The 13,678-nt window shown below is 28.9% G+C and overlaps 1 protein-coding gene and 1 long non-coding RNA gene across 3 annotated transcripts in view; one reads left to right on the top strand and one right to left on the bottom strand.

Annotated features, from left to right (window-relative positions):
- LOC121113540 (uncharacterized) overlaps positions 1-13,678 on the top strand; it is a 219,417-nt gene that overhangs the window by 115,030 nt on the left and 90,709 nt on the right. For both annotated transcript variants that reach the window (XM_040707340.2, XM_040707341.2), the window contains one exon: positions 8,324-8,500. In XM_040707340.2, coding sequence (XP_040563274.1) covers positions 8,324-8,500 — 177 coding nt within the window. The remainder of the gene's footprint in view (positions 1-8,323; positions 8,501-13,678) is intronic.
- Positions 6,800-8,330, bottom strand: LOC121113541 (uncharacterized). The gene is made up of 2 exons (XR_011779003.1): positions 8,000-8,330; positions 6,800-7,430 (listed from the first exon to the last, which is right to left on the bottom strand). It is a non-coding gene; the product is annotated as an uncharacterized lncRNA (long non-coding RNA).

Genomic DNA, 13,678 nt, shown 5'->3' with positions numbered 1-13,678 from the left:
TTAATAAATACAGTCTTGGAAATCAGGAAGTAAAAATTGTATTACATTTCAACTTGATGGGCCAGTATTTTATTAAGTGGGTACCTTCCTATTTATTATATTATTCTTATTTTTTATGAATAAATCGAGGATCATGGTTGTATATGAAATTTGTATTTCATGGGATCTTCAATTGAATCTTGATAAACCAGTTTATGTACATACCAATAAAGTTGTAAATATATGATACATTTTATAGACAAAGAATCAAATCAATTTTTATAGACTCGTACTAAGGGCGGGATGTAACTAAATAAATCTAGAGTAGTGTTACCGCCAGAGCCATAGGGGCCAAGATGTGATTAACATTACCTTTAACGGAGTATAATAGTTATAAGAAAATTTGCTTGCTTAAAAAAAAGTTAAACTATCGCGTGAGCGATCCCAAACTTTTTAGTATTCTCCTGAAACGTTCAAAAATATACGTAAATTTTTTAATGTTAGTTCTAGGATTTATTCATAAACTTTGAAAAATTGAATGAAGACATGGTTAATTTAATTTATTTCGATTCGCCTTTAAGTCATTCTATAGAGTTCCTAATTTTCAATTTATGAGAGGAATACACTTCTATTTTTTAGAATAAGCTGTTATTTTATACTAAGTAAAAATAAATACTAAAAATTTATAATAAGCAGCCTCATCAAAATTGTTGAGTACATATTTGGCGTCCACAATTATTTAAAAGTAATGAAAATTTGATATAAAGTTCTAAAGTTTTAACTACATATGTGCTTTGAACTCATACGGTATTTCGGCCTTTTTATTGACATTGACGAGTTCAAAATGGATTTAATAGATAAAAAATATTACAAACTTAAATTATCGTATTTTAATTCGATGTCCATTGTGGATCATGTCATTACATGATTCACAATCGACAATTTGTTTTATTTTTGGGGTTGTAGGATTACATTTACTTCTACAAGGATTTGGATTTACTTAAAAAAAATCTGCAACCATATATTGTAAAAGGCTGATTATTGTGATTTAAAATTTGAGACACGTTCTTTCATCATGCACCAAAAATCATTTAAATTATACTGACAGCCGAGTAACATTTTTTATTATTATTATTACATGTTAAATTTTAATTCGTGGAATGTAAATGTAATTAAAAAAAACTCTGGCATATAATATGGGACCTGGTTTTTTTGCAAAAAAAAGGTATATTTAAACTAATTTAATATAGACGTAGAGTTTAACCACGTATCTATCAGATAAATAATTGTATTCATTTTTGTATCACGTATTTCCATCTCCCGTTTGTCTTAACACTTTAAATTTGAATGAAAGTTATTTTTTTATTAATACTATATACAGAGTGTCAAGAATTAGAGTCCCTTTAAATATAACATTAATTAAATTGTTTCGCCTATGACAAAGAGAGGTTCTGCTTTTTCCCTATGGATAGCACAAAGTCCTTCTTCCATCTTTTTTATGAATGTGATAGAATGATACCTGTAAAACGTGGGAAAGAAAATTAGGGATGCATTTGGAATAGAGCTTTAAGAAGACAATTGGTTGATGGACATGCCACTGAGGAATCAGGGTCTCCTAAAAGTAGACGCAGTCATCACGAAAGTTATGTGAATTTATACTTCAGCCTGACGATCAGCTCAATAATAAAGACAAATGACTCAATGATTTCGTTGACATACAATTGAGGGTGCTTTAACAGTTATAGACTACAGTGATTATAAATAATTTTTTATGAGTATTAGCTCGAAATCACCACAGGTTAAATTGTGTAGTAGCTTATCATTAGATATCTCTAGCCAGTCACAGATTTTATTTCCCCCTCCCTTATTGGTCATTTCGTTTTGTCGGTGCGTTATAAATGTGTTTATTCATTTAAAATGTAAAATTAATAATCATTTATTAATTTATATATATATTGCACATTCAAAAAAAAAGAGAAGGGAGGGAAATTAATAATAGAAGGCAAACTCAACTTCTCTTATGTTTCAAATATTATGTTTAGAACAATTAAAAAATTAAACCAAAGAAATATTAGAATGGAGTGTCGTAGCTTAGGGAACAATGCCCTGGGAAGAAGTTATTCTCCTGAACTCAATGCCCATAGGTTTGATCAACAACAAGAACTTACAAATATACCTAATTCCCAAAGAAACAGTGCATTGAGTTCAAGAGGATAACTTTTCCTCAGCGCATAGGTTTAGTACTCAGTCGCACCTGAAGGTTTATTGAATACGTCCCAATATAGAAAACGGCCGCAACTTTTCTAGTTGTGAACCTAAACAGGCTTTATTTTTATTTTTCTAGAAGCTGTTATCATTGTTACTTAATTCCTGAAGAGAGAAAATCTAAGTATAAAGTAATAATACGTTCATTTGCTCATGAAAAACAGAGAGTAACCGTGAAGGTTTATTCAGGATTTATAAGTGTAAGTTTGTGTTGGACTTGGTGTAGAATTAAAGATCGATATCGAAGTAATACCAGTTTATATTATGTCCTTCCTATATATACATGGGGATTTGTATAAAGATACTTACTTCCTCTCACAACTGATATCAGTTGATCTTGTAATACTTCATAAGAGCTAAGCTGATATTCTTTAAAACATGCTCTAAATTATCAGGATTATTACGTTAATTTGTGGTTCATTTTATTTTTCCAAATAGGATATATTTTATAAATAATTGGATATACCTATATTTATTTTTTGGTACAAGTTACAATTTTTTTTCTTAAAATCATTTTGTTCTATTAATTGATACTTTCATTTGATATTGATTTATTAAAATTACAAAGTTATTATGTATTTATGAGAAATGTAACTGTTGGCAAGGGAACTTTATAACGTGCTACATAATACATATATTTTAGTAATTTTATTAAAATAGTTAAATCATTAATCATCCATAGAATATTCAATTACTGCATTATCCTCATCCCAAGTACTACTTATATATAATTGATGCAACTCCACTTTACCAATTAAATATAATATATATTTATAAATCTTTTCATTAAAAATCGTTTAAGAAAGAATACAGAAATGTTATGTTTTAATTTTTTAGTTAAAAAGTTTAAAATTTCTTTTAAAAAAAAGAAAAATATACAAAATTTACTTCCCATAAAAATTAAAATTTAAGGGGCAAAAAATCGAAATACGATTTGAAATTTATTCTCTAAGTTCTTAAAGAAAAAAAATTCTTTGTTTTCTAAAACAAAGATTTTTTTAAAGATAAACTTAGGTAGGGGTTCTAAAATTCACACATAGTCTCCTTTATAGAAATTTTACGACAGCTCAACCCACACTGCAATAAATATGCGTGAATGGTACAAAAGCAAATTTAGGAACACAAATTTTGAGCCACTTCCTTCCCCTGATCTTAGAACTCTTGACTTTGCAATGTCTGTTAGAAAAGAACAGCCAAAATTCTAATAGATATTGTGTGTACTAGGGCTGGTATGGTATGTTAAGCCCACGGGTCAATATGAACTGCAGTACACCCTTCATGGTACGCAGTTCTTGTACGGTATACCAGTAAAATGTTCTTCTAATTTAAATGGAATTAATTTAGTTTTTTTGATATTTTATTCTTTAATAATTTTTTATTTTTAATAATAAATTATTCTTAAATATACATAATTTTTTTATAAAACAAGGATTGATATAAAATATAACAATAAAAATATAATTCTATCGTTGATGAATTTTATATATTTTTTTTTTTTCAAAAGATGAACTTTTCCTGTAATACACAAAACTGATTAGCAGTCACAATATCGCCCTCAATTGAGTAAAAAGAATAACAAACGCAATTGTTATATATATATGGTAGGGATTAAAAAATATGTACTGCACCTAGATTAAAAACGTACCGAACCGAACTGCAGTACAACCCTATACTGTACCAGCCCTAATGTGTACTTGTTGCAAGTTCATAATAAAGCGTCTCTGCCTAGTTATTCAGAATATAGGTCAGCACATTAAATTAAATATTTCAGTCAATCCGTTGGCAATATTAATCTATAAAAGATTATTAATGCATGTGCTAATACAATATTTAAATAGTATAATTTATTTAATGGGACTCTATTTAAAGACCACTCATTATAGAAAGAATTCATTTAATTTGTATGAAGAATCAAACATGATTAAAAATTCATAAGCGTTCTTCATTCATTTGAGACTCGATATAATTAAAATAAATATTGTAAAATCGTTTAATCTATGCATATCCGAATCAAATGTATGTCACTTTGTTACTTTTACATGCAATGTTTCTTTTTTTAAAAAACACAGAAAAAAGGCCAATTGTTATTTAGCCAAATAAGGTAATCATACCAACTGCTATTTATCTATTATTTACTCCCAGACTATCGTTGTTATATTTTTCTTCCCAATTTCTAAAAAGAATTAGTTATGAAAATTTCATAATTTTAAAATCCTACTTAGTGTTCTATTCGGTACTGTACTATAAGTTTAAATACACTTGTATAAGATAGGCAAAATTTATTAATGGGAAAAATAAAACGCCCAATATCTATACAATTAGGGATCTGAAGAAATTGTATTCCTGCCTTTTGGAAACGGAGCATATGTATTGAATAGCTTATTACTCCGTTTATTTATCAAAAGGAATAAATTATGAAATAGCCATGACATGACGTATAAAGTGAGACGAGGAAACAGATAACTGAAAACAAAATGTACATTGTACACAATATGAATTATTGAAAGGCCAGGAAAAAATGAATGTATGGCAGTGCTGTATTCCAGTACACCTTTTCCAAGTCCATGTTAAATCCAAGTCTTCATAATCCAAGTCCAGACTCAATTACTCTGAGTAGATATAAACGTAATTTCCAAAAGACAAATGACCGCAATTCTGGGTTCATATGTTTCCGAGTACCTATGGCTCAGAGTCCAAGTCAAGTCCCAATCTTGAAAGTAACTAACCAAATCAAGTCTTAGTCCGTGAAAAAATTACTCCAATTCAAGTTTGGACTTATTTACTACCACTTCAATAATTTATTTTTTAATATGATATTATTCTCAACCATTTTGTTATACATATATTATCACCAAATATTCTGGTTTAATAAAAGATTTTGTTCAAAGGAGAAAAAGATATGCAGAAAATGTTTAATAATAGTATTTAAACAAAGGATTTAATCTTTTTAAACCATCATGGAGTAGCACATCTACTGCCAAAAGTATCAAGTAATTTGCTTTTTGAAAGATAGGAATTGAAAATATATTTTAGTTTCCTAGATTTGAAGTAAGATACAGATCTCAATTGATTCTTTACAACCACATAATTAGAAGAAGGTAAGAAAATATAATTGGTTTTATTTTCAAACTTGTGGGTGTACCCAGCATTGCACGGAGTTATCTATTAAACTATAAAACAAAGTTTATGAATGCCTTTATTACCCACATTTATTATCTATACCAATAAAGCAAAGTTTGTCTGTATGTATGAATGTATGTCAAAATGTCACCAAGTGACTGTATATAGAGTTCCATGATGTATACCATGCACATATTTTGATCTAAGAAATAACAATGTAATCTTATTAATAAAATACTGCAGGCATCCGCATATAGCATCGAACGTGTATACAGGATACACTGTATATAATGCTCCCTAATGTAAATCATATAAAAAAATTTCATATAAGAAATACTAATGTAGTCGTATAAATGAAATATTGCAGGCGTGTGCATGTATTACAAGAGCACCGTTTCTGTGAGTTTAAAATAAAGCGCATGGACAAAAATAAGTATTCTAATGACAAACAGACATAGTTTGCTTTATTATTATAGAAAATAAGTTATTTGAAGATGACTTCAAATACATTGTTACTTTTCCTCCAAAATAACTTTAACATAGATATATTCTTCTTAACATAGCCAAGTCCGATTTTATCATATGGAAAGCTTGAGATACAAAATAATTCGGGGCTTCTTCAGAGATGTGGATACAATTTTTCATTTGGCCCCTTGTTTTTGTCTTGACTGGTTGATAATTTTTAATCATATTTTTTTTAAGGGAGAAATTTAAATGAGTTTTTCCTGTTGTAATACAAAATTTGACTCTTTTTTATAAAAATTTAAAACTTAGATCTTTAACAAAATGAATTTTACAAATTTTTGGGATGACATTTTTATTTTTATGACTATATTTTTTCTGAATCTGTTGTTAAATAATATTATTTTAAAAAACATAACCTAAGTTTTTGATAAATCTATTAAAAGTTTTAAAACAAATTTTGTGAGGGGAGATGGGCATTTATATGTGTAACGTATGAGTCCGCTATTTTTTTAGTTTCAAGTGCGGGGCCTAGAACAGTTGTTCACCATGCCCCCTCATAATATCTGTATGTAACATTATAATTTGCAAATTTATCGAAACATATTTTGAATAATATTCCAAAATTTCATTTATTATATAAAATGATATACTCTAGTAATTAATAATCCCAATTCTATGATCTCAGCAAGATGTGACACTTACGCCCGAAGGTCATGAATGTAGTACGTTTAAAAAAATCCAGGATCCAAATATTTGGAATAAAGTTTAACTATTAGATATTTTTCTTGACTATACAAAGAATACCTTTGCAACAAATCATCTTGATTATTTCAACCTTATTCATTAAAAGGTGAATTCCTTTCTTACCAGAACAACTTCTGTCTCATGAAGACTATTTGATCCTAATGATGATATTTAATAAACTCCTGTTAGATAAAGTAATTTTATGTCATTAAATCAAATTCTAATCTTTAAAAAAAAATAATAATATCTTTATTTTGTCAATGGAAGGCATCATAATTATAACATATGAAAAAATTATATATCGGGTATGAAGTCAAATATATGCATAATAAAGCATGACATGTCTTGTTTTGCAGAGTAAATATTATATTATAAGAATCTGATTTGACTAAACGTTTTACAAAACAATCGTAGGTATATAATTCATGAGAGGACTTGATAATTAATATTAAGAAGTCAATTGGACATTTTTTCTCTTGTTTTGAAGGTTCTTTGAAAACAAGTGTAGGAACACATATATATATATATATATTTAATATTTATAAAATTTATAATACTTTTTGTAGAAGAAAGGATTGTCTTTAAATATAATTTTATCTCGAATATTATGATAGAGTTGAGATCGACTCATTTTTGCATTATAGTTAGGGCCTTCATCATCCAGAATTTCATTATCACGCATGTCCACACCATCATAAGGATCTTTAAGGATCCTTTCTCCGTTGGCATTTGTTAAGGACTTCTCATTGATAACAGGGATACAAAGAGAGAAGGCACAAATATATCCGGAGGCATCGCAGTCGGAATCCTTTTGACAAAAGAAATTGCTATTTGTGCCTCGTGAGGAATGAAAGATGCTGAAAAAAAAAATTATTTTTGTTATTATTAATGTAGTACTTAAATAAAAACGACGCAATCTCTTAGTTTTATTATTTTTTGTTATTGTATGCTTTGATCTTTAAACATACAAAGACATAGAAAGGTAAAATTAATGAATATTTCAAAGGTTTTTCTTTTGAAAAAGTAATGTTATAATTCCCACTTCCATTATTTTACTATGATTTTTAAAAAGAAGAAGTTTTTTTTGTTACAAAGTAGGCATGTTATTTCTACAGGCTCTATATGAAGATATAGTTATATGGATAACATTTTATAGATACAATAAAAAAAATCGTGTTATAAAAGTTGTGTGTTATTTATTTTTTTCCCGAAAAAATGAAATCAATATTGATAGCTTTTCCCTATTAAGTCAAACTTTTTTAATAGATTACAATAATGGAAATATATGTTTTTAAAACTTTTCAATCAAAAAAAGAAAGGAAATGAATAGGTAGAATATTTTAAAAGGGAGGATTGTGAAGTTATTAAAAAAAATAACTGATAGAACTTATGTATAGATAATTTATAAAGTAAGAACGTAGCTTACCATAGTAAAGAGACAACAAGTATCGAAAATTCCGTTTTGGAGCAACACCACTTCATTTTCCAACAACTTCCAACAAAAAATTGAATCCTTAATTTTAATGTAACTCAGTTATTATAGTGGATATTGCTCACACACACATCAGCGCGGGCTATGTTTTTTTTAAAATTTTATTATTATTGTTGTTGGTGGTGTTCTCTATTCCAACCTGTGCAGAGAATATGTATATACGAACCCAGGGTTTTGTTCTCCGAGTTTTTTTACGATTTAATCATAGATGTTATATGTATTTTATTAATGTACTTCTTTTTTTTGTATAATCAACAGAAGCGAGTATTGATTGTTTTAAATGCGTATCCATTAATGGCTCAAATCCGGCTTGCGATGATCCTTTTCACAATAACTTCACGTCCGATTATCTACAAAGGCCTTGTTGGGGTGGACGAAAGGGACGGAATGGACTTTTCCTAGCATCATCTTGCATCAAAATTATAGGAAGTTATTGTGAGTAATTCTATTTTTAAACATAAATATGTATCTATGTTTAGTTACATATCTCATGGACTCCACCCTAAATTGTTGCGTACACAGTGTACGTACGTAGATATAATGCACCACCCAAGGTATAAAAATTGTAGTACTCTTCCATGAGTAGTAACTAACAAAGTATGTATTTATGTATGTAGCTAGTATGTAATTAAAGAAATGCACTTTTAAGAGACGTATTAAGTTTGAACTCAGCGTTTTATGATCTTAAAATTTTCCATTCTCATCGTCATGTTCTTAAATAAGTACTAAAATAAAATCAAGAATGAAGGAGGACTTTGAAGGTTAATTAGAGTGTCCTTGTGGTTCTTTTGATTATAGATATTCCTCAACCCATTACATACATAGGGAGTATGAAGCACATTGACAAAATGAACAAAAAATAAGAAGTAGAAAAGGAGTTGTAACTTGTCCCATAGCCAGCATCAAAGATCCTCTCCATTCTATTGCAAAGAATAAGGATTTTTGGGTGGTTAGAAAATGCCTCAAAAAAAACTTTTGTTCTTAATTGATTCAATCCGTTGCTATCGATCTTACATTTCTGACAGTATTACAGAAACAGTAAATCATTCATCCATCTTTTAGTTTTAAATATAAATGCATACGGGTTTTAAAGGATATTTCATCACTCTATCTGGTATTGGTCATGACTTAAATTTCTCAGTGGGATTAATCAGGCAGTTCTCTTACAAATCCTTTAAACATCAATATAAAATACTTATAATTTACAGCTATGCGTACTCCCCGTTTCTTTTTAATATGAGGCACTAGACGTGCTTACGCTTGCTGCTGAACATCTTCTAAAGTCACATCCATTATTTTTTATAATGTACTTCAATTTTCTTTTCTTTTTTTATTTGAGCAATAGATAAAACTTATAGCGCTGAAGAATAATCTTACAGCTAGGAAGAATTGGTTAACTACTACCAATTTATTTTGTGCTTCATTTCTTTCTCTTTTTTAAGGAAGAAATGTTGCAAGATACAATAAAGACAACATCGTCAAAAATATACAATAATTGGAAGACCTGGTTCAGGATAAAAATTTTCTATAAATGTGGGGTAAAGATGGATTTTTATATATAATTACTAATGTGTAGTGAAAAAGGTAAATCTGCAATGAAAGTGCACATTACAAAGTTTAATTATTTTGCATAAGATATAAAGCAGTCACTCTTCATTATATTGTTTAGTTAAAGGTACTTTGAGATAAATCGTGATATACAAGGTGGTTTAGATAAATCCCGACAATTTTAATCACGTCTTAAAAACAAAATGTAGAAAAACAGTGGGAAAAAATTATGATAATAATTATACTATATAGATCTAAAATTATACATTGATTTAATTTGAACACTTTCTACAACACAATCACTATCAATTCAAAAACACTTAGAGGTATTTACAAAATTGATAGTAAATACGGCAGCCCAATGTCACTGCCACTACAAATACTCCATCTGAAATAGGAATTGAGTTTGAAGTCCATATACAAGGAGTATATTTCCTTATCTAGGAACTATCGAGCATCAAACCAAGGCACATTTAGTCAAGAGAACAATTTCTCCCAAGGGCGTTGTCCATTAAGCTACGTCGTTCCATGACCGGATGGATAACTTTGGATCTGCAGATACGTTGGGAGGGAACTCTTCTTGTCATAAATTAGCTAGTTGACTTTTCTAACATCCTTGTCATCCTGTAGTTTTGCTTTGTTTTCATCATTTTACACAGATTGTTTATTTGACATAAGAGAACACCTAAATTCTCACTTCTTAAACATTTAATCATCAAAAATGTTGATACTTGCTCAAGAATTAGATTTTGATAATGTTTTACCTTGTCCGTATTTATCTAATAGCCAATGTAAATAAAATTTGGACATAATTATCCCCTTTTTTTTTATTTCTGAACTTGAAATAATATACATAATCAATTTTTACGGAATGTACACGTCACTCAGAGTACGTGGATTTATAAAATTCATAGATTCAATCCATAAAACAAATATCAGAACTACATATTATATAGATAAATATATATAACTAAGATTATTCATATGGAAATTTTTCCCGGAAGCAGTCGTGGAATTCCTTTATTTATTTTAAATTATTCCATCTCAGATACATACATACTCAGGAACAACACATTTAAGTCAATGCATTTTATTAATTTAAAAAAAAATTACAATGGAGCCTTTTGATCGTATTTTTTAATACAAATAAAAAAAAATTGTGTGCATTGGAAATATTTACCCATATATTTTTGATTTTTTATACCTATAAATATGTATATGATATATTTTCAATGCATATCATGTCAATAATAGCAGAAATGGGTTACAACTCATGTCTTATCTTTATAAATCAATTCTACATTACTCACAAAATATGTACATCAAGTTTAATTATACACATAGGTGAGGTTTTTTTATAGAACAAACAATAAATAAAACATAAAAAACAACAAAAACACAGAATATGTAATCAGTATAATTTTTTTTTAAATCTGTGTATTTATAGAGTAACCAGTCACAAGACAATGTTGTAAATAATATGAACTTGATCTCAGTGAAAAAATATATTACATTAGGGACGCTTAATTAGCCGGCATTGCAGTGGATTTCATACCCTTGATACTTTATCAATAAAGCAATGATATTTCATAAGTGACTTATACTTAGGGTTGTAAATCGTAAGCATTTTCGATATGTAAAAAAACACCAAAAATCAATTTCGTAATCCCGACAATATGAAAAATGTTTTGGAGAAGAGCACCTTCACACTAAAACTACGGATGGTTACGACCCCCTTAAATGACAGTAGATATCAAAAATTATACCTATTTAGTTTTTAATATTTGTGACTGTTATTGCTAACTAAAATTGAAAATAATGTGTTACCAGTCACTACTCCGGACAAGATAACAGCATTTATACCAGAAAATTTAAAATATTATAAAAAAACTTGAAACACCCATCACCGAAAATACATTTTGGTTGTATAAAGTCTCAACATTTGATATAGTATATCAGTTCCATACTTAGTTTCATCATAATACTGAGTAGAGTTTGGTAACCGTTTTTGTCCATCTGAAACATCCACACTTTGGTGAACAAAGCACAAAATTAAAAGATATTTTTTTTCTTTTTTCCTTCATAAAAGTCAATTTTTGTTACTATTTACAAAAAATGCTTGAGTTCAGAGCTTGTTTAGTAGCCTTTAGTTCAGGAGGTATTCCTTTGCGAGAACGATACATTGTTCCTAAAATAATCGTCCTATTTTTGGAATTTCAATTGCATTTGTAAATAAATTACCTGTTGAAACATTCCTTTCTTTATACAAATACATTAGCTTCATTACAATATATTTGGATAAAGATTTATTAGATGGCCTTTGAGAATATTTTTTAAGTAAGGAAATCAATTTACCAAGTATTTAGACAAAACATCAACTGCTAACTTAGCTCTCATTTGAGTAGCTGCTCATTAATATTAATATTTTTACCTGACCTGTACACTGACATACAACTTTCGACTTAGCTGGACTCGAGCGAACAAATACGGATTAACACATCACTAACCGTGACATACATCATATTTTCTCTTTTTCCATTTCTGATTTTTATATATCAATTCGACCTAATTTGGTTTCAATTGGCTCTGCTCGACTCAATCAATGAAGTACTACGATAATGGCGTTGTTGTGAATATTAATTTTTTATCTATTACCCCAGGAGGTCATAAAAAAAAGATTATTTAGTTCACATCTTGAGGCCAATTATGAGAGAGAAAATGGAATGCTTAGATATGTTGTTGTTGTTTCTTATCATATAATTTCGTTATACAAGTTATCCCTGTACAATATCTTTGATATTTGCTTCACAATGGAGCTACATAAGTTAAAATGATTGTTTATTCACTTACAAATATATTTTCAAAGGAATCATATCAACATAATCAGCATTAAATTATCATGAATGACAGTAAAATAGCAAAATATGTTAATGCTTTTGCATTATGTCTCATGGGCTTGAAATACCCTGTTGTTAGATAAATCAAGGCTTTATTTAATATGTTAACTTAAAGGTATTTTAAGCTATTTATTTTAAGAGCTATTTCTTGTTATAAATATTTATATGCCTATACTGGGCGGGATTTTAAATCAGGAATAAGTTTAGACCTCAATATCTTGGCAACTCTGAGGTTTATTTCTATGAAAGTGTGTTCAACAGATTTAGCTAACAAAACTATATGAGAAAAAATACCAAATCCTTGAGATGTCTACCGAATACAAACGCTATGCGGCTATTGCGTCTCTCCACGCCCAGTGGAACCCCAATAAGATTATTATGTTTAAAAAACTGCTCAAATCAACTGTTTACGATGTTACCATGATTTTCAAGGAGATTGATAGGTCGAGAACACCTGCAAGGAAGATTCATGATCGATTTTATCAAATAACTGAAAATAAATTTATAGAATACACGATAAAGATGAATGGATATGCGGCCTCCTGTTTTGCCGGATCTGAACACCTTGGAGTACTATGTGTCGGCGTCTTGATGTGAAAGTCCAATAAACGTGTACATAATACTGTAGACTCCTTGTAGGCTTCCATTCTCGAGGCTATGAAGTTCCTAATGAAGGCCCGTGTGCAATTCAGGGTGAGGTTGGATGTTAAGGTTGAAGCTGGAGTTGGTTGGCTTGAGTGATTGACTTCACTTTGGACCTTTACATTTAATAGGAAAAGATTTGCAGAGTGATACATAAATTTTGGGAAATAAATTGTAATCCTAATGGGATCTTATTTGTAGATAATAAATACAGTAAAATTTAAGTTTCTTTTTATAATTTAAGAATAAAGAATAAATTTTGGCAAGTTATTATTAATTCTAATTTTCATCGTGCTATCTCTAACAATAGTACGCGTTTTTGTTCTTTTAGAGACCGGTAAGCCTTTTTTTTTATTATTATTATACTACCTGATCTAAGCTGCAATAAAAAACTTAAATTTTAAGTGATGAAAGAGCATTTGGGGTAGCTGGATGATGACTAATTGTGAAATACACAACCAAACACGCAGAATAAAAATAAACTCATATATAATAAAAATAATTCAATGAAGCTTATTTAATGAAA

This window comes from Lepeophtheirus salmonis, chromosome 2, assembly GCF_016086655.4.
Source record: "Lepeophtheirus salmonis chromosome 2, UVic_Lsal_1.4, whole genome shotgun sequence".
Taxonomy (NCBI): domain Eukaryota; kingdom Metazoa; phylum Arthropoda; class Copepoda; order Siphonostomatoida; family Caligidae; genus Lepeophtheirus; species Lepeophtheirus salmonis.
Note: the sequence above shows the minus strand (reverse complement) of the source record. Positions and strands in the feature narration are given on the sequence as shown.